Source organism: Neoarius graeffei, chromosome 2 (genome assembly GCF_027579695.1).
Source record: "Neoarius graeffei isolate fNeoGra1 chromosome 2, fNeoGra1.pri, whole genome shotgun sequence".
NCBI lineage: Eukaryota > Metazoa > Chordata > Actinopteri > Siluriformes > Ariidae > Neoarius > Neoarius graeffei.
In genome coordinates this window covers 43249619-43276190 of record NC_083570.1, presented here as the reverse complement: position 1 = coordinate 43276190, position 26572 = coordinate 43249619, and the positions used below count along the sequence as shown (strand labels likewise).

General features: G+C 41.3%; 1 protein-coding gene across 1 annotated transcript in view; it reads left to right on the top strand.

Annotated features, from left to right (window-relative positions):
• The window catches only part of gsap (gamma-secretase activating protein), a 119905-nt gene that overhangs the window by 7964 nt on the left and 85369 nt on the right, over positions 1–26572 (top strand). The window contains exons 2-5 of the mRNA XM_060914273.1: positions 2678–2748; positions 7439–7495; positions 13453–13522; positions 26117–26167. Of these exons, the coding sequence (XP_060770256.1) occupies positions 2678–2748; positions 7439–7495; positions 13453–13522; positions 26117–26167 (249 nt within the window). The remainder of the gene's footprint in view (positions 1–2677; positions 2749–7438; positions 7496–13452; positions 13523–26116; positions 26168–26572) is intronic.

Here is a 26572-nt window from a genome sequence, read left to right as displayed (position 1 = left end):
GTGTCCATATAATATAAAGAACCTTACACAGTGGTGCGAAGATGTGTTTATCTTCTTGTGTTTTGAAAAATATTTAATTTGTTCACTTAGCACACTCGTGAAATATACATTCACCACTCAAAGATAATCTTTATATCTTTACGCCACCGTGTAATATCCTGTATTTATTTTTTTCGCGGTCCAGTTTCCATCAAATCCTGCACTCTGATTGGCTGGCAAGCGGGTCAGTATCCTACGATACGGGCCCCAGTTACGGACCCCGGTTACGGACCTCTGGCGACTCGCTAGTTCACAACAACAACAAACATAGTATAATTTTTTGTCAACATTTATCTTTTTTTTTTTATAAGATTTATTTATAAGATTATCAAAAATCTTATTAATTTTTGCCAGCATTTCTCAGGAGAATAGCATTAATTTTACAGCATGGATAGCGATAACGGCAGTCTTCACAGCGAAAGCGAGTTTTACTACCCTGAGGAAGAAGAAATAAAAGAAAACATTTCAGGAGAAAGCTAAAAACCTCTAACTTGCTAACGCCAAGCAAAAACATGACTGAATCCTGAATGACTCCTATTTGTATAAATAGGGGACTACATAGGCGGCAAAATGTAGTTTTTTTTTTTTTTTCCCTGCCATGGAAGTGCACTTGTATACCAAGGAGGAAGCAATTTGCATTACAGCTGTGAATGAGAATTCAAAATGGTGGCTCAGTTTTCCCTTTCGGGCGCTCTCGTTTTCTGTTAGAATTTGGTAAAGAAGAAAAATGAATATATTATTTACCAGCTTAAGGTCGGTCTGTATGGTGAAATACCGTGACCTCGGCCTTGAATACTGACCTCGGCCCAGAGGGCCTCGCTCAGTACTTTCAAGATCTCGGTCACAGTATTTCACGATATGGACCTCCCAGCTGGTAAATAACATATTCATTAGGGTAAGACTTTTAGGCCTTTACTTTCATCCTCATTTACATGTCTCAAGCATTATTAAAGCATAGTATACATACTTATTGATGACATCAATAAATCACATTTAAATAACACAATGTTTAAAAATCTTACCCAAATCCATCAACGTAGTCTAATGTTATGTGAAAAATTGTGTTACAGCAGTAAGAACAGGAACGGGTTTCAGTAAGTTTTCAGTAAGTTCATCTGCAAACTTTTCTAAAATTCAGTACAACCCAATTAAGAAATAATTACAACAGAGCTGAAATGTAACATTTTATCATTTATTACATCTGATAGATTAGATTAGATAAAACTTTATTGATCGCGGGAGGATTAAAAAGTCAACATTAACATTAATCTGTAAAATGATATGAACACAGTAGACAGAGTAAAAATCTCTGCATGCAGTAGTTTTGCTGAGTAACATGCTAATATTTCCCAGTCTGCCTTATTTTCCTGGTTCTTCAGACGTTTCATAAAAACATTATTTAAACGGAGATGTGTTTCATGCATCCGTTTTTGCCTTCATAATTTGGGACCTCATGATTCAGCTAAAGGATTAGGAGAACATGATTGAAAATCATTAAACTATAATGTATGTACTAATCTCATTTCCAGACAAGTTGGGATGTTTTCCAAAATGCAGTAAAAACACAAATCTGTGATTTGGTTAATTTACGCAAACCTTTATTTAACTGACAAAAGTACAAAGAAAAGATTTTCGCTGACCGCCAATATTTATTAGTTTGGTCCTGTGTTTCCTTTCCTTCGCAACATAATGTCTTTTCTTCTCGCTTTCCATTATTGTAGTCAGTCTTTCACGTTTCATTCGCACACTTATCTCATCTCATTATCTCTAGCCGCTTTATCCTGTTCTACAGGGTCGCAGGCAAGCTGGAGCCTATCCCAGCTGACTACGGGCGAAAGGCGGGGTACACCCTGGACAAGTCGCCAGGTCATCACAGGGCTGACACATAGACACAGACAACCATTCACACTCACACCTACGGTCAATTTAGAGTCACCAGTTAACCTAACCTGCATGTCTTTGGACTGTGGGGGAAACCGGAGCACCCGGAGGAAACCCATGCGGACACGGTGAGAACATGCAAACTCCGCACAGAAAGGCCGTCGCTGGCCAGGGGGTTCGAACCCGGACCTTCTTGCTGTGAGGTGACAGCGCTAACCACTACACCACCGTGCCGCCCATTCGCACACTCATGTCCTCTATTTTTCTCTCCTGCTTCAAATTTGTATCCCACAATGTCTTGCATGAACGGGGAAAGCCCACCACATGATGCATGATGTAGTATCTTGTATTGGGTCATGGTGAAGCAGGAAAAAATAGTGGAGAATTTAGGGCCACGTGGCCGTAAATTCATTAATTATTCTGTTAAAAAAAACTAATAAAATTGGAAGTCTGTGATTTGAATTCAGTAGCTTTCAGTCCACTAAACAAAAATAATTGGGTGTTGGGGAAAAATTCTTTTTATGACCTTAACTTAAAAAATCTGAAAGGCAGTCTACCTTTAAACAGCTTCAGTGTAATTGTTAGTAACAAAAGTTTTGACTTGCACTTATCAGGCAAGAAAATAAATGCTACTGTGTTTAAATGTTTAATTGTCCCATTTTACCTGAATTCGCCTAATTCATGATTCATAAAGCATATATGAAAGATGATGTGTTTTTTTTTCTTCTTTTCTTTTTGCCCATTTTGTGCTGTAAAGAGAATGTGCAGGTTGCTGATGCTCAAATTCTTAACATTGAGAGAGATGAAGGTGTTGTGTACTGCTGGACAGTAAGTATCTTTTTTTTCCATAAAATAATTTGAATTACAATCATGTGTTTCCACAAATAAGCAGAACATACCGTCAGGGGAAAAAGAAAATGCACCCTCCTTCAATGTGTGGTCCTCACCAACTTCTATAAACAAACAGATAACCTTAGGTGACAACAATAGAACACAAAACATTTCTATATGTAGTCCTTTTTTTTTTTTTTTTCCCTTTCCAAAAAGTAAACTCCCATTTAGAAACCAGGTAGGGGGAAAATAAGTATATGCTATAATTCAGTAACCTGTAGAACCACCTTCAGCAACAATAATTTAAAGTAAACATTCATTTACGTACAGCTCTTTTAAGATCCCACCTCAGCATCTCAATGGGGTTGAGATCTGGACTTGGCCATTCCTACATCTTGATTTTTTTTTTTTTTTTCTTGAGCCATTCAGATGTTGATTTGCTGGTGTGTTGGGATCACTGTCCTGTTGCATGAAATGTTTTTAGCCTAGCTGAAGCTGCTGGACAGATGGCCTCGTATTTGTTTTAAGAATATTCTGCTGTAAAGTGGAATTCATCATTGTTTCAATGAATGCAAGCTTCCCAGGTCCTTGTGGCCGCAGAACAACTCCAAATCATCACCTGTCCACCACCATGCTTCACAGTTAGTACAAGGTGTTTGTAGTGATATCAGGCTTGTCGTATTCGAGTCCGACTTGTGCCCTAATTTTAAAGACTTGTGACTTGACTTGGACTTGAGCACTGATTACTCAGGTTTGGGCTTGTGCGCTAACTGCATTCATAAATTGGAGGCGAGGACTCTGATTTTTTTTCTTAATTTTTTTGTAACATGCCATAATAATTTGGCATAAGATATGTATATCTACATTAACTTTTATACTAATTCCGTGCAAGAGAACACACATTCACCTGTTCATACGTCATGTTCAGGAACAAACTAACGTTAATGGTGCTAAAATGCCTGGAGAGAACGTCCCTAGGATTGTCCGCTTTGCTTATACAGGCTTCTCGTGCAGTGGGAAAAAATGCACTGCTATGAGTTCCATATGGAGAAGAACTATCGAGGAGACGACGGGGACGACCTCGAACTTCAATCATTATTTGGCAAGACTCCACCCAGAGAAGGAAGTGACACGCTATGTTCATTGGTCTGTTGATAGTGGGCAGGGCTTGCTGAGCGATGAACAAGCTTTTTATCTGTAGCCTATTAACTAAAATGGGGCAGTCGAGCAGTAACGTTAGTCCAACACAGTAGCAGAGACGGTTTCACATAAAGGCAGCAACAGCCACCGTCACATGGTTCGGTTGGAGTCTTGTTCTCGGACTTAACTCGGATCAACAGTGGACTCGACTCGAAATTTTCTTTAACGACTTGGACTTGACTCGGACTTGAACACTGGGGACTCAAGACTGGACTCGGACTCTAAGGCCCTGTTTACATTATTTCGAATCAGCGGATCATCAGATTAACGTTTTTAAAATGATTCACGTACACACACAAAATTTCTGTGCCCGCAACAAAACCGTTCCCCGTGCACACAGCAACGCCAATACACGGATACGCTAATCACATGACAATTAGACGGCACGTCACATGATCCCAGTGCATATCGGGCATGCGCAAGTCACTCACCACTTGCAAGCACATAAAGTGTGTGAGAGATTGAGTGAGTGAGCGAGTGAGAGAGAGAGTGAGCAAGAGAGTGAGAGAGAGGAGAGAGAAAGAGAGAGCAAGCGAGCGAGAGAGTGTGAGAGAGTGAGCGAGCATAAGAATCAAAATTTGAAGTTCTTTATGGAAATCAGGGACGCCGTGTCATTGGGACTAAAGAGGAGAAGGTTTTTCAGCAGTTGCGTCACATGACCAACGTGGCATGACCAATGCCAGCGAATCAGGAAGGTGGATGTCACAGTGACGTTGTCCAATGACGACGTCAGCTAGAGCTCAGCACTGCGTATCCTCGTTCCTCAATGTTTACACAGCACCGGATCACATACGAACTGGGTTGAATACGTGGGCCCTGGCGGATTCAAACTGTTCCGCCTGTGGAGTCGTTTCCCGGCGTTTTAATGTGCATGGACAGTGCATCCGCAACGACAACGATACGGATACGGTCTAATGTACACACCACCTAAGTTTAGTGACTCGACTACAACACTGGGTGATATACTGTGTTTGGTTTTTGCATGATAGTGTGCATAATGACCAAACATCTCATCAGTCCAAAGGGTTTTTTTGTTTTTGTTTTGTTTTAAATTTATTAATTAATTTAGTTATTTTTTTTTAATAGTTTGTTCAGATGCAATTTTGCAAACCTAAGTTATGCTCCATATTCTTTTTGGAGAGAAGGGGCTTTTTCCTAGCCATCTTTCTGTGAAAGCCATACTTGTTCAGTCTTTTTTGACTCTGCTTTCATGAATATAAACATTTAATGTGCTTACAGAGGCCTGTAGGTGACATGATGCAGCTCTTGGGTTATTCTTTATACAACCCCGATTCGAAAAAAGTTGGGACAAACTACAAATTGTAAATAAAAATGGAATGCAATGATGTGGAAGTTTCAAAATTCCATATTTTATTCAGAAGTGAACATAGATGACATATCAAATGTTTAAACTGAGAAAATTTATCATTTAAAGAGAAAAATTAGGTGATTTTTAAATTTCATGACAACACATCTCAAAAAAGTTGGGACAAGGCCATGTTTACCATTGTGAGACATCCCCTTTTCTCTTTACAACAGTCTGTAAACGTCTGGGGACTGAGGAGACAAGTTGCTCAAGTTTAGGGATAGGAATGTTAACCCATTCTTTTTTTTTTTTAGATTTTTTTTGGGCTTTTTTTCACCTTTATTGGATAGGACAATGTAGAGACAGGAAATGAGTGGGAGAGAGAGACGGGGAGGGATCGGGAAATGACCTCGGGTCGGAATCGAACCCGGGTCCCCGGATTTATGGTATGGCGCCTTATCCACCTGAGCCATGGCGCCTTATCCACCTGAGCCACGACGCCCCCATGCTCTAGAACCTGGATATACCTTTCAGCATTGATGGTGTCTTTCCAGATGTGTAAGCTGCCCATGCCACACGCACTAATGAAACCCCATACCATCAGAGATGCAGGCTTCTGAACTGAGCGCTGATAACAACTTGGGTCGTCCTTCTCCTCTTTAGTCCGAATGACACGGCGTCCCTGATTTCCATAAAGAACTTCAAATTTTGATTCGTCTGACCACAGAACAGTTTTCCACTTTGCCACAGTCCATTTTAAATGAGCCTTGGCCCAGAGAAGACGTCTGCGCTTCTGGATCATGTTTAGATACGGCTTCTTCTTTGAACTATAGAGTTTTAGTTGGCAACGGCGGATGGCACGGTGAATTGTGTTCACAGATAATGTTCTCTGGAAATATTCCTGAGCCCATTTTGTGATTTCCAATACAGAAGCATGCCTGTATGTGATGCAGTGCCGTCTAAGGGCCCGAAGATCACGGACACCCAGTATGGTTTTCTGGCCTTGACCCTTACGTACAGAGATTCTTCCAGATTCTCTGAATCTTTTGATGATATTATGCACTGTAGATGATGATATGTTCAAACTCTTTGCAATTTTACACTGTCGAACTCCTTTCTGATATTGCTCCACTATTTGTCGGCGCAGAATTAGGGGGATTGGTGATCCTCTTCCCATCTTTACTTCTGAGAGCCACTGCCACTCCAAGATGCTCTTTTTACACCCAGTCATGTTAATGACCTATTGCCAATTGACCTAATGAGTTGCAATTTGGTCCTCCAGCTGTTCCTTTTTTGTACCTTTAACTTTTCCAGCCTCTTATTGCCTCTGTCCCAACTTTTTTGAGATGTGTTGCTGTCATGAAATTTCAAATGAGCCAATATTTGGCATGAAATTTCAGAATGTCTCACTTTCGACATTTGATATGTTGTCTATGTTCTATTGTGAATATCAGTTTTTGAGATTTGTAAATTATTGCGTTCTGTTTTTATTTACAATTTGTACTTTGTTCCAACTTTTTTGGAATCGGGGTTGTAGCTCTGAACATTAAACGCTCTGACCTTGGGCTGAATTTGCTGGAGTGCCCACCTTTGGGAAGATTGGCAACTGTCTTGAAGGCTGTCCATTTGTAAACAAGCCTTCTCACTGTAGAATGGAGATGGCCTTATAACCCTTCCCAGATTGATGTGCAGCAACAATTGCTTCTCTGAGGTTATGGCTAATGTCCTTTCTTCTTGACATGATGTAGACACAAACCTGAGTGCTCCAGAACACCAAACTGCCAAAAGTTCTACTAGTCACACTTCTTGATGATGAACTAATGTTGTGCATTTCATTAATAACACCTGATTGCTAATTATGGTTGTGTAAGTAGGAAGGATGTACTTATTTCTCCCACATGGTTTCTGAATAATTGCTTACTTTTTAGGAAAATTACAACATATATTAAAATATGTTGAAGTGTTTTTTTGTTTGTTTGTTTTTTTAAAGTGTTATCTGAGGTTATTTGTTTGGTTCTCACCAACTTCCATAAACAATCAGCTGTTATTTAGACCCTGATAAATAAGAATTGAAGGACTTGAAGGGTGTACTTTCTTTTTCCCATAACTGTAAGTGAGAGAAGCTTGGACACCGATAAGGTGTGTTGATGCCACTAATAGTGTTTCAAATGTATTTCACAGGGAGACACCAGGAACACCAGAATCGGCAAATATGACCCTCATACCAAACAGAATAAGGTACATTGGATGTTTTGGCCTATGGGACACACATAAAGCTGACTAAGGCATTTTTTATGACTTGAAGTAAAAGTCCTGGAGGAATTTCTTTATGCGCACAAATAAAGATGGTTAACACGTTCAATGAAAACTTGGATAAATAAGTGTAGAAATACATTTTGCAGATTTTCCAGTTAAGCGTACTGCATGATTTAAGTGTTAACAATCTTGTCATGCTTTGTTGAATGGATAAAATACTGAGCAGGCCAAATTGACATCAAGTTGCAAGCGGGAAAGCTCCAAGTGACTTGGAAAGAGGGTTCATTACTGGGGCAAAGATATCAGGAGCTTAAAGCATGAAGACTGTTCAGCCAGGGCGGCACGGTGGTGTAGTGGTTAGCACTGTTGCCTCACAGCAAGAAGGTCCTGGGTTCAAGCCCAGCAGCCGACGAGGGCCTTTCTGTGTGGAGTTTGCATGTTCTCCCCGTGTCCATGTGGGTTTCCTCTGGGTGCTCCAGTATCCCCCCACAGTCCAAAGACATGCAGGTTAGGCTAATTGGTGGCTCTAAATTGACCGTAGGTGTGAATGTGAATTGTTGTTTGTCTCTATTGTCAGCCCTGTGATGACCTGGCGACTTGTCCAGGGTGTACCCCGGCTCTCGTCGCCTCTCAGTCAGCTGGGATAGGCTCCAGCTTGCCTGCGAACCTGTAGGACAGGATAAGCAGCTACAGATAATGGATGGATGGATGGATGGACTGTTCAGCCAACTAGCAAGAATGTCAATTCAAAACATGATCAGCTTGTTGGGTGGGGGGGGGGGGAGTCTGTCAACGGCTATGTAGATACGGATCTTAGGGATCATATAAGAGGGTTGTAGTGCATAAACCTCCTTATTAGAAAAACAAATACACATTTGAGTGTTTGGTGGTGCAATAACTATAGCCAGTGGTCTACAGAGATGTGGAAATAATCACATGATCAAATGAGTCATCCTGCACCATAATCTTGATATGTGGGAAGTGCTTGTATGACACACACACTAAGCGAATGGTACAGGCTTGACCCCTACAGTAAGGAAATGTGATGGCTCTCTTATTCTGTGGGAGGCATTTTACTGGTATGATCTGTCTCTTTTCAGGAAAGGGCCACTGAAAATCAGTATACAATCCCCTCTATGTATTGAACCCGAAAAAGAAAATTCAAAAGAATTTGCCTTGTTATACACTAAAGACATTTGTATTTGAGATGAAGGATCAGAATTTCAGCTTTCATTTCCTGTTATTTACATGTAGATGTGTTAAACAACTTAGAACATGGCACCTTTTGTTTGAACTCGCCCATTTTTCAAGTGATCAAAAATATTGAAACATGACTGACAGGTATTTCTTAATGCCCAGGTTTGATTGATCTGATTGTTTAAACAATTAATAGGTCTATATGTCTACTCTTGGTTTGAACCCTGGGTTTTATCTGTGACACGAGCGATTGCTCTAAGACAACGAGGGAGGCTCAGCCTCCTCTAAAAATGATGAACATCGTGTAGGATGAATTGCGCTAGGCTTATGTTATAGCCGACCTTATAACATTGCTATTTCAGATCCAGAATCATAGAAATATATGTGCTCAACCAACTACAGTGCGAAATCATTCCGTTATAACTTTCCCCAGTTCGCCTAATGTGTGCGTGAGTTTTTCCCCCTCGTGACACCGCGATGCAGCCCAGCCTCAGTGGACTTCAATGGCATTTGGGAGCTATGTGCTTTCAATATCAAAATGCAAGACGATTATTGGACAAATACTGCGAAAACGCCCGCCCACGGACTCCCAGCCTCAGTGGACTTCAATGGCATTTGGGAGCTATGCGCTTTTCAATATCAAAATGCAAGACGGTTATTGGACAAATACTGCGAAAACGTCCGCCCCACGGACTCCCAGCCTCACAGTGGGAGGGACATGGCAAAGCTTTCCACGGGGAGATTGGTGATTGGTGAAAGCGGCCGGATATTTTCTTTGATTGACAGCTCGTTTCAAATATAGACAGGCAGCGGTGAATTTCAGTTCAGTCCCATGCGGATTCGCAAGTGCTGTGGTGTATTGTAAGAGATCAGCTTACATTTCGATTTCATTCATTACATATGGTTTCTACCAGCTTTTTTAGTTTGTATATATTTTCATTGTAAATAAAGTGTAAATATAGTGTTGTCAAGTTTGCTATCTTAGTTCCAGAAATTTCGTTTATTTGAGTGACTGAACTTGAACTTGAGGGGGCTAGTCAGCTAGCAAGAAAGCTGCGCACGGATGCCAAGCATTGCTGATTTAATTTTGGCGAAGCCATTTGTCAGTCTTCCTTTCAAGGAAAAAATTAAAATTAAAGAGCAGGGTAGACCAACGCTTCAAATTGACTTGGTGAAAAAGGTAGGGAATAATACTCGTTCCTTTCAGCTCTCCTGGTACGAGAAAGTGAATTGGCTAACAGCAAGTGACCCACATCAACAACAGTAAATAGGCTACTTTAGTAATATGTCATGGATGGACCAAAAATATAGAATCTATTTAAAATGTTTATGCTGAGTATATTATATTGGAATATATATTTTTCTGGATATGAATTAAACACAGCTACAATTTGGAAAACAATTTTAAACAAAAACACAGCCGAGAACATTTCACACTACAGACCTGGATTAAAAGTGAAGGGTTATCAAAATTGTCAATAAAACATTTCTCAGCCAAAATAAGTAAAATATAGGGAAAGTGTCATTGAATGAAATGTGTGGCACCCAGCTCTATGTTTGGCTCCCCAAGGTCAGTGCTTGTGCCTATTCCAGAACACTCTGCTGTTACTGCTGAGGTTCCTGACAAAGAGCTGCTTTCAATAATGATCAATTTTTAAACAACATGCCACAATTTTAAAATATAAAATGTTAAAATATACCCCCCAACACCACCATCATGTATATTGGACAGTAGGCTAATGGGCCAAAAGAACCTGTTATTTCACAGTTTGTGACCCTGCCAACAATCAGCCAGATCAGAGGCAAGAGTACGGGCAAAATTTATGTGTTTTTTCTTTTAAAATCTGGAAATATCGTAACCGACCACCCTCCCCTGTTTGAAAGACTACCAGCCGCCACTGATCTGTGAATATTGCATTTGTTGTTAAAGGATAAACCAACATGTAGACCAGAGAACTGTCTATGGGAGAAAAGCAAGCCATTTCGAAGCTGAGAAAAGAGGGAAAATCCATCAGAGAAATGCATTACACAAGCATTGAGCATAGCAAATACAACAATTTTGAATGTCCTGGAAAAGAAAGAAACCATTGGTGCACTAACAACCAGACACTGAACTGGTTGGCCATGGAAACGGCAGCAGTTGATGACACAGTGTGAGAGCTGTGGAGAGAACCTCCCCCACCACCACCACTATCCCCCCCCCCCCCCCCCCCCCCCCCCCCCAAAAAAAAAAAAAAGTCAGTGACATCACCAACAACCTCCACAGGGCAGGGATAAAGGTATCACAATCCACTAGTTGAAGAAGACTTGGAGAAATATAGAGGCCATACCACAAGATGCAAACCACTCCTCAGCAGTAAGAATCAGAAGGCCAGATTGGAATTCACAAAGAAATACAGAGATGAGCCACAAATTAACTTCTGCCAAAGTGTGGAGAAAGAAAGTATCTGCTCTTGATCCAGAACAGATGAGCTCATGGGTCAAGCAAGGTGGAGGTAGTGTCATGGCTTGGGTTTGCATGGTTGCTTCTGGACCAGGTTCACTAATCTTTATTGATGATGGAACTCATGATGGTAGCAGCAGAATGAATTCAGAAGTCTCCAGAAACATTGTCTGACAATTTACAGAGAAATGCATCCAATCTAATTGGGAGGAACTCCATCATGCAACAAGTCAATGACCCAAAACGCACTACCAACACAAGGGGGGGAGAGACAGCGGAAGGTTTTAGACTGGCCAAGTCAATCACTATACCTGAACCCAACAGAGCAGCATTTTACCTCCTGAAGAGGAGGAGACTGAAGGGAGAAACCCCCCAAAACAAACAACTCCTCAAAGAAGCTGCACTACAAGCCTGGAAAATCATCACAAAATAAGAATGTAATAGTTTGATGTCAGTGAGTCACTGATGTGATGCAATTATTGCAAGCAAGGAATATACAACCAAATATTTAACAATTATTATTCCATGAAATCGAGTCATACATGAGTAGATAGCCGATAAGGCGCATAGTGTAGTGACGAGATTGAGTGAAATAATAGTTTTATTCTATCTACATTCACTGGGTTTTGAGAAACGGAGGATTTTTGTTTTTTTTTTGCACATTTGATAAATAAAAACTTTCTACAAAATGTCTGACAAAATCATTTCTGCTTAGGCGGACTTCTTAAAAACTTATTGATGGCTGCACGAATTGACTAGTGTTGTTGAGTTTTGCTCTCAAGTTTCCATCAATGAAGATTTATAACCTCAACAAAACTGACCTTCATGTTAAAACTGTTAATGTTATAATCATGTTGTCTGTTGTTGCCTAAATGAGGATGGGTTCCCTTTTGAGTCTGGTTCCTCTCGAGGTTTCTTCCTCATGTCATCTGAGGGAGTTTTCCTTGCCACCATCACCACAAGCTTGCTCATTGGGGATAGATTAGGGATAAAATTAGCTCATGTTTAAAGTCATTCAAATTCTGTAAAGCTGCTTTGCAACAATGTCTATTGTGAATGCTATAAAGTGTTGTCTTGCTGTCGGGCTGAGGTATTGAATAGCTTTAGACGTTTATTTAATTCTTCCTTGGACATTTCCGTTCTGTAATTTTCAAACTTTGAGCTTTTGAACCAGTCTAAAAAATTCAATAAATTTTAATGCTTAAAGATGAAGAATGTAAACAAACGGGCGAAATGACAGGAGCAATTTGTGAAAAATGCTATAATAATAATTCTTGAAAAATAAATTAAAAAAAGATAATGTTCTTACCGGGGCAGCACGGTGGTGTAGTGGTTAGCGCTGTCACCTCACAGCAAGAAGGTCCGGGTTCGAGCCCCGCGGCCGGTGAGGGCCTTTCTGTGCGGAGTTTGCATGTTCTCCCCGTGTCCGCGTGGGTTTCCTCCAGGTGCTCCGGTTTCCTCCACAGTTCAAAGATATGCAGGTTAGGTTAACTGGACGACTCTAAATTGACCGTAGGTGTGAATGTGAGTGTGAATGGTTGTTGTGTCTATGTGTCAGCCCTGCGATGACCTGGCGACTTGTCCAGGGTGTACCCTGCCTTTCGCCTGTAGTCGGCTGGGATAGGCTCCAGTTTGACTGTGACCCTGTAGAACAGGATAAAGTGGCTAGAGATAATGAGATGAGATGTTCTTACCATCAAATACTTTCATTCCATATTTAATTACTTTTTTTGGGTTTTGTTTTCGAGTAGAGTTTTTATTTCATCCTCGGTTGATTCAGTAACACGCGCCACCATTTTGTTTTTCTCCACTCATGGTACATAAGCTGATATCCTAGTAGTAGAGGAGCAATCACACGCTCTGATTGGCTAATATCCAGTGAATGTGGACAGAATAATAATTATTTACTTTAATTGAATGAAGGGAATCTGTTTCAGTACAGTGCCAGAAACTTGTAGAATCTTTGCCAAGGGACACTGAAGCTGTTCGTGCTGGAAGAAGACATTACAAAGGCACTTTGTTATTGTTTCTTTTCACCCATCTTTAGTTCCTCTACATGCAAAAGTCTATAAATACAATAAATTTACAAAACAAAATTTTTTTACAAACTCTTGCACATTTGCAAAATGACTCATTTTTCTTAAAACGTTTCATTATAATATTCTTGTTAATGACTGTGTCAACATCAGTGACCAAACTTGAGTAATTTAATGTAGTATATCATGGAAATATGTTGCAAAAATGAAAGCTAAATACTGCATTGTGTTACTTATTGCTGTATTTTTCTCCCTTTTCACAGCTACTGTACACTTTTGACAAGCAAGTGTATATAAGCAGCTGCTCTCTGAACAGAGAAGAAACACTGCTGGGTAGGTTTCTCACTCTCAAGCGAATTATCTGCTTAGTGGATGAAACTTAATGGCTGCTCTGAAGCTCATTATGTGTTACAGCAGAATGTCTATTTGATTTACATAGCTTCACTATTAAAAATGTTAAATACGGTCTGTTATAAATTATTATCCATACAGGACACTTTTTCGATGGAATAAAAACGTGTTCTATTCCCTTCTAGCGGGTTTCATTCATTTGGTTTGATAGCATCCAATATTATCATATCGCTTATCCTACGCGTATTACATCACTCTACCCAATGGAGAATGAGTATGGTAACATGATGTCACATGTCAGGGCTGATGCGAATATTCAGTGAGAGAGTTTTTCTGCTGTGCATGCGCACAAGCATTTCTTTGTTCACTGGGAAAGAGAGAGACACATTGAACACCTGAAAGGCTCCCAAAACTTCATTAGATATTCTTCACGTATATTTCCAAGCAGTGTTGAACTGTTTACTATTAGAGCTGGGACTTGAGCTCAGCCAAAACTTAGCCAGACACACCAAAAAAGCAACAGGACAAAGAATTTTGTAAGGGATTAGCGGCAGGCTGCCAGGTCGCTCCATTGTGTGTAGTTGTCGATGTTGATTAATACTTAAGTCTAAGGTGAAAAACACTCTGGTGAGTGTGCGTGGAAGAAGAGTCTGGAGACAGAAATCTTAGTTTCTCAGTTGTTATCCTGTGCTACTTGTTCTAAATAACACTGGCTTGACCACTTTATTAGCATTCGCTAACACTACTGATGAACACTACACCAGCTGGAGGGTGATTTCACTGCTGCACTGACTATGCTGACTTGCGGTTAAGCTTGCGTTGGCCTTCGAGAATGCTGATATGAAGGAGTGTGTATGTATTATAATAATAATAATAATAACTAGCGGCCTTGACGGGCCCTCGCACGTGTGGTTCTTGCATGTGTGGGTTCGCAACCCAGGACATTCCAGTATGTGTGTATGCATAAATATTCATATGAGTGTGCACAGAATTGTATATGTTATATCATCAGACTCACGATATCCAGTATTTTGTGAAGTTACAATAAGTGATATGTGATTGTAATGCAGTTTAATGAGGTGTAGTGTTTTGTTTTCATCACAGTGGGTTACAGGTCACAAGCCTGAAACTCGTAGGCTACGTTCACACTGCAGGCTGAAGTGACTCAAATCCGATCTTTTCGCCCATATGTGACCTGTATCCGATCTTTTATTGACAATATGAACGACACAGATCCGATTTTTTCAAATCCGACCCAGGCCGTTTGGATATGTGGTCCTAATTCCTATCCCTATCCGCTCTTTTCATATGCGACTTCAGTCTGAACCGCCAGGTCGCATTCATCCGACTTACACGTCATCAACAAGCCACAAACGTCACTATTCTGCGCTGAAGTAGGCGGCGGGTCTCTCAAAAAAAGTTACAACAACATGGCGCATAATCACGGGCGCAGATAGAGGGGGGGACGCGTGGGATTCGTCCCACCCAGATTTAAATTCACCTCGTTCGGTCCCCCCCACTTATAGGGAGGAAAAAACGTCTATGCTGTCTTTCTTTGTATAAGGCAAACCTCACGGAAAAATCAAAAGACTAATTACCATTCGGTTTATTGAGGTGCACAGCAGTGTATACATAGTTGCAACAACTCACATAAAACAAAACAAAGACTGATATTCGGTTGGTTGAGCTGCGCAGACTGCACAGGTTGCGAGCTCAAGCTTGGTTGCTATGGTTACTAACAAGTTTGACAGGCATATCGGGGTTGGTTTGCTGGCAGCTTTGTCCCCCCCCAGTTTTTTGTCCCCTCCAGTTCAAAAAACGTATCTGCGCCCCTGCGCATGACATCAATGCGAGGGAACGCTTCGGGCTGTGAAGGTTCTGAATCTTCTCAATGGAAGGACGCAGAGGTTAGGGAGCTGATTTCCATTTGGGGGGATGCAGCTATTCAAGCTAGATTGGATGGGTCATACCGCAACCGGGCGGTTTTACTTCCGTAAACACTGGCCATGCTCACTGCATGTGACGTCGTCGTATCCTGCAATGCGCATGCGGAACACTTTTAGGTCGCTTTTCGTTCATACTGAGGATCACATACAAGTCGCATATATTTGTTAATGTGAACGACCTCACAAAAAAATCGGATTTCACAAAAAAATCGGAATTGAGCATTAAGCCTTGCAGTGTGAACGTAGCGATATTGTCACACCACATTTTGTTTAGGACATGCCCAGGCATGTGACTTGTAACTGTGTGTGTGTGTGCGCGCATGCAGTGTTTTCATATGTCTGCAACAAAATGCACAATGATGGCAGGTCACTATTATTGTGTGTGTGTGTGTGTGTGTGTGTGTGTGTGTGTGTGTGTGTGTGTGTGTGTGTCTGTTTGTCAGAGGGAGAGGGGGGGGGTGAAAGACAGTGTGCTCATAGATGTTGCGTGTGCATGTGAGTGCGTACTTGTGAGAGAGAGAGTGTGTGTGTGTACATAAATATGCATATGACTGTGTGTGTGTATGAGTGTGCACAGAATTGTATATGTTATATCATCAGACTCATGATATCCAATATTTTGTAAAGTTACAATATGTGATATGTGATTTGTAATGCAGTTTAATGAAGTGTAGTGTTTTGTTTTCACCACAGTGGGTTACAGGTCACAAGCCTGAAACTCATATTGTGACACCACATTTTGTTTAGGACATGCCCAGGCCTGTTATGTTTGTAAAGAGATTTAATGAATCAGAATCAGAATCATATTACAAGATATCAGATTCAACATTCAGCAATATCTTGGCGTATTATATGTTATAATATTTCAACATATTACAACATATCAAAAATCCCTTCGCAATTCAACTTCAGTAATATCTTGGCATCTTGTTTGCCAAGTTTGACATGAATCTGATGAACCGTCTAGGAGGAGTATGTTAAAAATAACCATGTGTCATCATCACTCCAAATGGCCTTATGATATCATCACTCCAAAGTTCTACCCATTCATTTCAATGGGAAATGGAAAAAGGGACGCTATGAAGTCCCTGGGCCATGCTCGGGGCCAAACGTCTGTGGCTGAGTAGCGGTGACAATGACTGATGTGTGTATCAAATTTCATGAGTTTTCGTGCATGGGAAATGCCTCAAATAAGGCCAAATGCAACAGAATAATAATAATAATCCTTCGAAAAACAATAGGGTCTTCTCACCGTACGGTGCTCGGGCCCTAAATAATATTGGCTGGCTTTTTTTCATGGTATGTCAGATATATTTCATTCAGCTACTCATCTTTGACTCATTCAGTCTCATGCTAGCTGAATGGAATATATCTGCTATACCACAAAAAAAGCCAGCCAATATTATTTAAATATACAATTTTACCTTTATTTGTTGGCAGATGTATTTAAACCAAGTGACTTTCATGTAGTGGAAAAATAGCAGAAATGACACATGATAAATGGCCTTGACTCTGAAAAGACTAGCTCCCAATTGTAAATGCAGCTGTACAGGCGAGTTTCATTAGATTAACTGCCAACTAACTTTATTTAGTTTTAGAAAAAAGGTCTGACTTCGTACTTTGTGAGATTTTAAAACCACAATTAACAAAGTTCCAAAAAGGCCACATTGTGGGTCCTCATCTTGCAGATGCATCAGTCACAAATTAATGTTTCAAGGTGAATGGTTGAAAGTAATGGCCAAATGGCATTAGCAAAGCAGAACAGTCAAAGTCCCTCTCACTTCAGAATCTGGTCTTCCCAGGCAGTCTCCTGTCCCAGTACTAACCAACTCTTTAAGGTGTATGGGTGCGGCACAAATCTCTGTAACCACGAGAGTTTGACTCCCCACTCATATCTATATTGCAGCATGCCTTGCCAGATGGTAATAGGCACCATTTTTATGATGGTCTTTGGTATGACCCGACCGCAAGTAGAACTCATGATCTCCTGGTCGAGAGGTGGGCACACTAACCACTAGGCCAACTCATGGTCAAAGCAGAACAGTGGTCTCCCAAAAATAAATGAGAAACATTCTGATCCAGTCTCTATAAAAGCTATGTGGTGTGAGTCACAAGCCTGAAATTCCATGAATGGTGGCCATTTGGAAACATTTTGTAACAAAGGCCAATGCCTTTGTAAAGAGTGGAAAGGTCCAAAGAGCACCAAAGGACTGTTCTGATTATATTTACAACCCCGATTCCAAAAAAGTTGGGACAAAGTACAAACTGTAAATAAAAACCGAATGCAATGATGTGGAAGTTTCAAAATTCCATATTTTATTCAGAATAGAACATAGATGACATATCAAATGTTTAAACTGAGAAAATGTATCATTTAAAGAGAAAAATTAGGTGATTTTTAAATTTCATGACAACAACACATCTCAAAAAAAAAGTTGGGACAAGGCCATGTTTACCACTGTGAGACATCCCCTTTTCTCTTTACAACAGTCTGTAAACGTCTGGGGACTGAGGAGACAAGTTGCTCAAGTTTAGGGATAGGCATGTTAACCCATTCATGTCTAATGTAGGATTCTAGTTGCTCAGCTGTCTTAGGTCTTTTTTGTCGTATCTTCCGTTTTATGATGCGCCAAATGTTTTCTATGGGTGAAAGATCTGGACTGCAGGCTGGCCAGTTCAGTATCCGGACCCTTCTTCTACGGAGACATGATGCTGTAATTGATGCAGTATGTGGTTTGGCATTGTCATGTTGGAAAATGCAAGGTCTTCCCTGAAAGAGACGTCGTCTGGATGGGAGCATATGTTGCTGTAGAACCTGGATATACCGTACCTTTCAGCATTGATGGTGTCTTTCCAGATGTGTAAGCTGCCCATGCCACACGCACTAATGCAACCCCATACCATCAGAGATGCAGGCTTCTGAACTGAGCACTGATAACAACTTGGGTCGTCCTTCTCCTCTTTAGTCCGAATGACACGGCGTCCCTGATTTCCATAAAGAACTTCAAATTTTGATTCGTCTGACCACAGAACAGTTTTCCACTTTGCCACAGTCCATTTTAAATGAGCCTTGGCCCAGAGAAGACGTCTGCGCTTCTGGATCATGTTTAGATACGGCTTCTTCTTTGAACTATAGAGTTTTAGCTGGCAACGGCGGATGTCACGGTGAATTGTGTTCACAGATAATGTTCTCTGGAAATATTCCTGAGCCCATTTTGTGATTTCCAATACAGAAGCATGCCTGTATGTGATGCAGTGCCGTCTAAGGGCCCGAAGATCACGGGCACCCAGTATGGTTTTCCGGCCTTGACCCTTACGCACAGAGATTCTTCCAGATTCTCTGAATCTTTTGATGATATTATGCACTGTAGATGATGATATGTTCAAACTCTTTGCAATTTTACACTGTCGAACTCCTTTCTGATATTGCTCCACTATTTGTCGGCACAGAATTAGGGGGATTGGTGATCCTCTTCCCATCTTTACTTCTGAGAGCTGTTGCCACTCCAAGATGCTCTTTTTATACCCAGTCATGTTAATGACCTATTGCCAATTGACCTAATGAGTTGCAATTTGGTCCTCCAGCTGTTCCTTTTTTGTACCTTTAACTTTTCCAGCCTCTTATTGCCCCTGTCCCAACTTTTTTGAGATGTGTTGCTGTCATGAAATTTCAAATGAGCCAATATTTGGCATGAAATTTCAAAATGTCTCACTTTCGACATTTGATATGTTGTCTATGTTCTATTGTGAATACAATAGCAGTTTTTGAGATTTGTAAATTATTGCATTCTGTTTTTATTTACAATTTGTACTTTGTCCCAACTTTTTTGGAATCGGGGTTGTACATATATAAGAGAAATATCATCTTGTAATATGTTCTCACTCACTTTTAGTAACTGCTTTATCCTGGTCAGGGCCGTGGTGAATCCAGAGCCCACCCCAAGAAATTCTGAGCCTGAGGTGGGAATACACTGCGAACTGGCCTAGTGGTTAGTGTGTCTGCCTCTTGACCGGGAGATCGCGAGTTCTACTCGCAGTCAAGGCATCCCAAAGACCATCATAAAAATGGTACCTACTGCAGTCTGTCAAGGTATGCTGCAATACAGGTGCAAGTGGGGAGTCAAACTCTTGCGGTTACCAGAGAACTAGCCCCTCACTGTAATCCTAGCTGTATAATAGGCGAGAGGCTGAGGGCTATAGAAGCAGAGATTGGCGCCGCCCAGTGCGCCTTAAGGACTTGGTTAGTACTGGCTCAGGAGACTGCCTGGGAAGACCAGGTCCTGGCACAGGAGGAACTTTGACTTTTGAAGTGGGAATACACCCAACAGAGGTGGTCAAAGCAGATGAGTTCAAATACCTGGGGTCAGCTGTACACAGTAATGGCAAGTGAAGAAGAGAGTGCAAGCAGGTTGGAATGGATGGAGGAGAGAGTCAGGAGAGATCTGGGACAGAAGGTTGCCTGTAGGAGTGAAAGGGAAAATGTACAAGACAGTAGTAAGGTCAGCTATGTTGTATGGTTTGGAGACCGAGGCACTGACAGAGTTGAAGATGCTGAGATTTTCACTGGGAGTGACAAAATTGGACAGGTTTAGAAATGAGAATATTAGAGGAACAGCACATGTCTTGGAGAGAAAGTGAGAGAGGTGAGATTGAGATGGTTTGGACACGTACAGAGGAGAGATCCAGGGTACACTGGGAAAAGAATGCTGGATATGGAGTTGCCAGGTAGAAGGAAAAGAGGAAGACCAAAGATGAGATTTATGGATGTGGTGAAGGAGGACACGAGGATGGCTGGTGCTGCATAAAAAGATACGGAGGACAGGAGGAGATGGAGGGACATTATCTGCTGTGGTGACCCCTAACTGGAATAGCTGAAAAAAGAAGAGGTGGGAAATACACCCACATATGGACAGTTTATCTTAGCCAGTCTACCTACTGCCATATTTTTTGGCAGGTAGGAGGAAATCAGAGGAACCCACATGGACATGGAGAGAACATGCACACAAGCTTCACACAAACAGTTATCCTAGCTCAGGATTGAACCAGGGACCCTGGAGCTGTAGCTCAGGATTGAACCAGGGACCATGGAGCTGTAGCTCAGGATTGAACCAGGGACCATGGAGCTGTGAGGCAGCAACACTAGCTGCTGTGCCACCATACTGCCCATGCATGCTACTAAAGTTATAGCCCCTGCTTAAAGCCATGCTTCAGTATTTGTGCTTGGTCAGCTAATGTCTAGCCCCTTTGGAGGTCAAGGATGGACACCAGTGATGTGCCAGCTGTTTTGGCCCTGATGCCTTAGTTTATGGTATTAATTATTCAGAGCTGATAAAATGGTTTAAGGCAGGGGTTTTCAAAGTGTGGGAGAGTCAGCCCCCCCTCAGAGAGCATAAAAACAACAGCACCCCCCCCTACAATTTTTGTTGTTGCTATACTTCATGTTCCATTCGTATTTAAAAAAAATGGTTGTTGTACACATTTAAATTTTTTTCTTTTACACATTTTAAACAAATGAGCTTTTTTTAAAACATCTTTTTTTACACATTTTAAACATCTGTGCTTTTTTAAAACCTCTTTTTTTGCACGTTTTAAACATCTATGCTTTTTAAAACATCTTTTTTACACATTTTAAACATCTCATAGCATCGTTAGCCAGCACCTCTTGGCAGACAACACACTGTGGCAGTGGAGCATCTTCAGATCCAGTCCATGAAAATCCAAACTTTAAATAATCATGGTCATACTTCCTTCTTTTTTTGCTTGGCCCAGAGTCTGTCTCCTCACTCACTGTAGCTTTAGGTACTAAAAATTGATCCATTCTGTTTCTGGCAAAGGCTAGCTGAAGTTCGCTAAATGTCCGCAATAGTAACTTATTCTGGTTTATTTTTCCTCACGTTGCGCCCCCCCCGAAGAACTCTGGCGCCCCCTTGGGGAGGCGTGCCCCACACTTTGAAAAGCCCTGGTTTAAGGCATTGTAAAAGCATTCTGTATTGATGGCCACCTTGGCTGGGGATTTCTCAGCTGAACGTGAACTGACAGCTGCAGCAGTATCTACGAGTGAGCTGGGTTTGGCCTTTACTAACCACAGGCAACTGGCAGGCTCCAAACAGTCCATACTTCAATGGGGAAAGCATTCAGCTGTGCCACACTTGAGCTCTGTGTGTGCTTACAAGTGGCTTGGATTGGCTATATACATGTCATTGTCACTAACAGCACAGCATCGGTGGCTAACCAGATGCAGTGCTGTGTTCAAGCACACGATGGCAAAACCAGACTCTCACCCTTGAGAGGCAACCTGGCTTATTGACTAGGCACCCATATACAGTTCCCACCACAATTTTTGGCCCCACTTTATAGAGATTTGTAAAAAGGGTTAGAAAAAAAATCCACCTTTTAGTGAAGTTGCTTCATCTCATACTGAAAAAATGAGAAAAACCCAACCTTTAATTGAAATCAGTTTATTTAGAGAAAAACAAATCCTGCATCAAGAAATAATTATTTTCAACAAAAACACATGCCACTATTATCAGCACCCCTGCGTTTAATACTTTGTACAAACTCCCTTTGCCAATAAAATGGTACTGAGTCTTTCTCCTATAACATTTTATAAGGTTGGCGATACAGAGCAGGGCATCTGAGACCATTCCTCTTCATACAATCTCTCCAGATCAGTGGTGGGCAATTATTTTTTCCATGGGGCCACATGAGAAACAGAAAATTTTGTGGAGGGCCGGACCAAAAGGCTGAACTAAATTCTGCATAATATTAATTGTATTTCTTTATATAAAGCAATAAATAACATTGTTTTTACAAGCTGCTAAGACTGGTAAGAGTATGGAATAAACGAGGTTGCCTTACAAAAAATGTCATTTATTCAATCAAATTTCCCAAAACAATGGTTAACAAAATGTGAACGTTTGTACCACTTTTTTTTTCAGTCACATTCACCCCAAAACACAATAAAGACATCACAATATTGTCTTTCTACTCCAAATATCAAGCAAGATACATCATATTATAATAATGATGCCCACATTTGTAGTCTAATCACCTCATTTGGTGTTTTTCAGTTTTTTATTTGTTCAGTGAGAGAAATCTAGTTTCTGTTGGTCTTTAACGAGTGCATCAAAGTCAGGTTGAATGTCTGAGGTGGAGATGCGAAGCACAGCTGACAGATGATCATCAGTCGATTTGGTGTAGGTATCAGATCTACAGATCGGCTCGGGCTCCGGCGCCCCTGCTGGTGACGTCACATTATGTTTTTGGCTGGACCGTTTGAAGGATGACGTACAAGTTTGTGGTTGGTCTGGACAAATTACAGAAGTAGTTATCGCGGGCTTAGGTTTCGTGGGATTTCATGTCATGCTCATGTCGCGCGCATTGCGTTTTTGTTGAACACAACTTCAAAATAAAAGCAATGCACATTCAGTCCATGCATGAGGTAAAATTAGAAAATATGTTTATTTTGTAATTTCTACTTAACCTTACGCGGGCCGGTCAGAATGAACCAAAGGGCCGGATGCGGCCCGCAGGCTCTAAAATGCCCAGGTCTGCTCCAGATCATCCAGGGTCCTCGGCCCTCTCTTGTGCTCTCTCCTCTTCAGCTCAGCCCACAGGGTTTCAATGGGGTTCAGGTCAGGGGACTGAGATGGCCATGGCAGAAGCTTGATTCTGTGCTCAGTTAACCATATTTTTGTTGATTTTGGACATATGCTTCAGATCATTGTCCGGGTGGTCCAGTGATGATCCAGTTTAGTTTCATGGTAGAGGAGCCAGATTCTGATTTAAAATGTTCTGGTATTTCATGGAGTCCATGATGCCATGGACCCTAACAAGGTTTCCAGGGCCTTTGGAGGAAAAAACAGCCCCATCACAGACCCTCCACCATATTTTACAGTTGGGATCGGGTTCTTTTCATTATAGCCATCCTGTTTTTTTTACACCAAACCCACCTTGAGTGTTTATTGCCAAAAATTAAATTTTTGTTACATCGGGCCATAGAACACCGTTTCAGTCAAAGTTGGAGTAGCAGTTCAGAAACTTTAGGTGCTTACATTTGTGGTTAACTGACAGAAAAGGATTTTTTTCTGTCAGACCTTCCAAATAATCTGTTTGCATTGAGATGGAGTCTGATGGTGGATTTGGGGACTGGGAAACCCCAAGATTTTATTTCTTCTAGTAATTCACCAACAGTGATCCTTGGGGATTTTTTTTTTTTGTCTTTCTTACCCTCCTCCTCACTGTACATGGAGACAAAATAACCTTGGTTCCTCTTCCAGGCAAGTTTGTAACAGGTTCTAATTGGTGTCCACATTTTTATTATTGCCCTAACAGTAGAAATGGACATTTTTCAGGCATGTAACTATCTTTTTTTTTATAACGATTCCCTGACTTATGAAGGTCAACACACTTCTTCCTCATTTGGTTTGTGTGTTCTCTGATCTTTCCCATGTTGATGGATGATTTTAAAGGGAATTTGGCCTCTGTGTCCTCTCATATTTGTGTCCCAGTTAATCAGGAAGTCATAGATTACAGCTTGAAAGTTCCTACACACTCCAATCAACTCAAACATATACAATTTAAATGGGAAACATAACGTGCTTCAGTTACGTTGTGTTCACTGTAATTTCCAGGGATGCCAATAACCATGACGTGTTTTAGTTGAAAATAATTTTCTTCATGATGGATTTGTTTTTGTCTGAAAAAATTTATTACAGTTAAAGGTTGAATTTTTCTGTTTTTTTTTTCAGTATGAGATGAAGCAACTTCACCAAAAGGTGGATCATTTTTCCCCCTCACTAATCTTTCCAAGGGGTGCCAATAATTGTGCAGGGCACTTGTATGAGTCCTAAATGGACAAATACCAAACTCCTGACATTCGTCTGACTTAACCATGGGTGATGACTAAACTACAGGGGTATAACTGAAATTCTGCCATCAGCAGAGGCTTTGAAACCTGGCAAAATTTCAACCCCATTGAGAAACCATCTATCCCAGGGTAGTTATTTTCCCTGGACAGAAGCACAATCAGAGAGATGGATCACATGGTCAGAACAAGGGATTCTGTTCCACACGCTTCCATAAGGACAGTGGTCTTTGTTTACATTTATGGCATTTGGCAGATGCCCTTATCCAGAATGACTTATATCATTTTATACAACTGGACAGTTGAGAGTTAAGAACCTGCTCAAGGGCCCAGCTTGGTGGTGCTAGGATTTGAACTCATGACCTTCTGATCAGTAGTTTTAACCACTGAGCTACCACTAAGCTTGTTTTTGAGGTTTTTTTTTTTTTAATGCCCGTCTGTTAGACAGTCACATCACTTTGTCTGTGTGATTCACCCTTTGTGCCCTCATTGCTCTGGAATGCTGTTCCCTTCAGGCTTGCTTTTTCAGTAATTGGGCATCATGAGTCATGGTTGACTCTCCACGCTTTCTCTCCAAGGGAGAGCCATAATACTTGAATAGACTTTGAGTTCCAACTCTCTGAAAGTAGGGTCCCCCGAAAAAAAACCCCAGCACCTTTTGACACCTTATGTGACGGAGTTACATAAATTACCAGGACAGCAGGAGATTCTCTGTCTTACATGGAGCCTCTACTAATGGGCTCACCAACAGTGAACCTCACAGATGCCCCTTTTCCACCAAAGCAGTTCCAGGGCTGGTTCGGGGCCAGTGCTTAGTTTGGAACCGGGTTTTCTGTTTCCACTGACAAAGAACTGGCTCTGGGGCCAGAAAAAACAGTTCCAGGCTAGCACCAACTCTCTGCTGGGCCAGAGGAAAGAACTGCTTATGTCAGCGGTGGGGGGGGTGGAGTTGTTAAGACCAACAACAATAGCAAGACCGTGAAAGGTCGCCATTTTTAAGCAATGAGAAGCAGCAGCTGTACAAACGCAAAGTCAGCCACTATTATTGTTGTTGCTGCTTCTTCTTCTCTGTGTTGTTGTTGCTTCGATGTTCGCGCCAAGGTTTATGCAAACGCAGCGACATAACTGATGTATACAGCGACGTAATGACGTGGCTCCCCTTAGCACCCCGAGCTATGGAAAAGCAAACTGGTTCTCAGCTGGCTCCCAAGTTGAGCAAGTTGTGAACCAGCACCAGCACTGACCCCGAACCAGCCCTGGAACTGATTTGGTGGAAAAGGGGTAAGAGAGTGACCTATTGGATCAGCACCATGGCAAGTCTATATATGAAGAAGATTGGTGATGCAGCACATCTGGGAAATTTTGTCCAAACTCACCTTTTTGTTAACGCCGATCCCTTGGGGATAAGATGCAGTGACTCACAAATGACCTAGCAGTCTATTGGATGCATTTCCACACCTTTCCTCAGGTAGACCATTTTATACTTGCATTACATCTCTCTGAAGGCAGACTCGTTGTCACAGGTGAGGGTAAAGGTGTGGTTTTGTCTTGGAAAAGATGGTCAAATATCCCACCACGAACCACCATGAACTTCACTGAATTCACAACCTTTTATTCATATGCAAAGAACCTTCACTGCTCAGCTGCTGCTCACAGGTTACGGTTTATTTGCCGAGATCTCTGTATTGTACCTCTACCGTATATTGATGTATTCTTGGTAATGTAATACCTAGTAGTAATAACACATGTCTGTGTTTTCATCAGCTGTGAGTCTGACATGGTCAATGCAGGGAGGAGAGGATCATTTTAAACCAGGTATTTAACATTATCTCAAACCACCACACACACATTGCAGAAATGCACACACAGAATATATACTTACAAGCACAAAAATAATCATAGTCTTGCACTTTTCTAATGAAGTTGTAATTAATGATAACTTTTACATTTCTTACATTGCATTACTGGCATTTAGCAGACACTCTTATCCAGAATGACATACAACATACCCAGAGCAGTTGGGGGTTCAGTGCTTTGCTCAAGGGCACTTCAGCGATTCCTGCTGGTCCAGGGAAGGTCAAACTGGTGACCTTTTGGTCCCAAAGCTGCTTCTCTAACTGTTAGACCATGGCTTCCCTGTAGCCCTGAATTGAAAGTAAATTAAGTACATTAAAAGAAGACGACACAACAACTGTTCAATGGTTCCTTCTATAGTTCAGG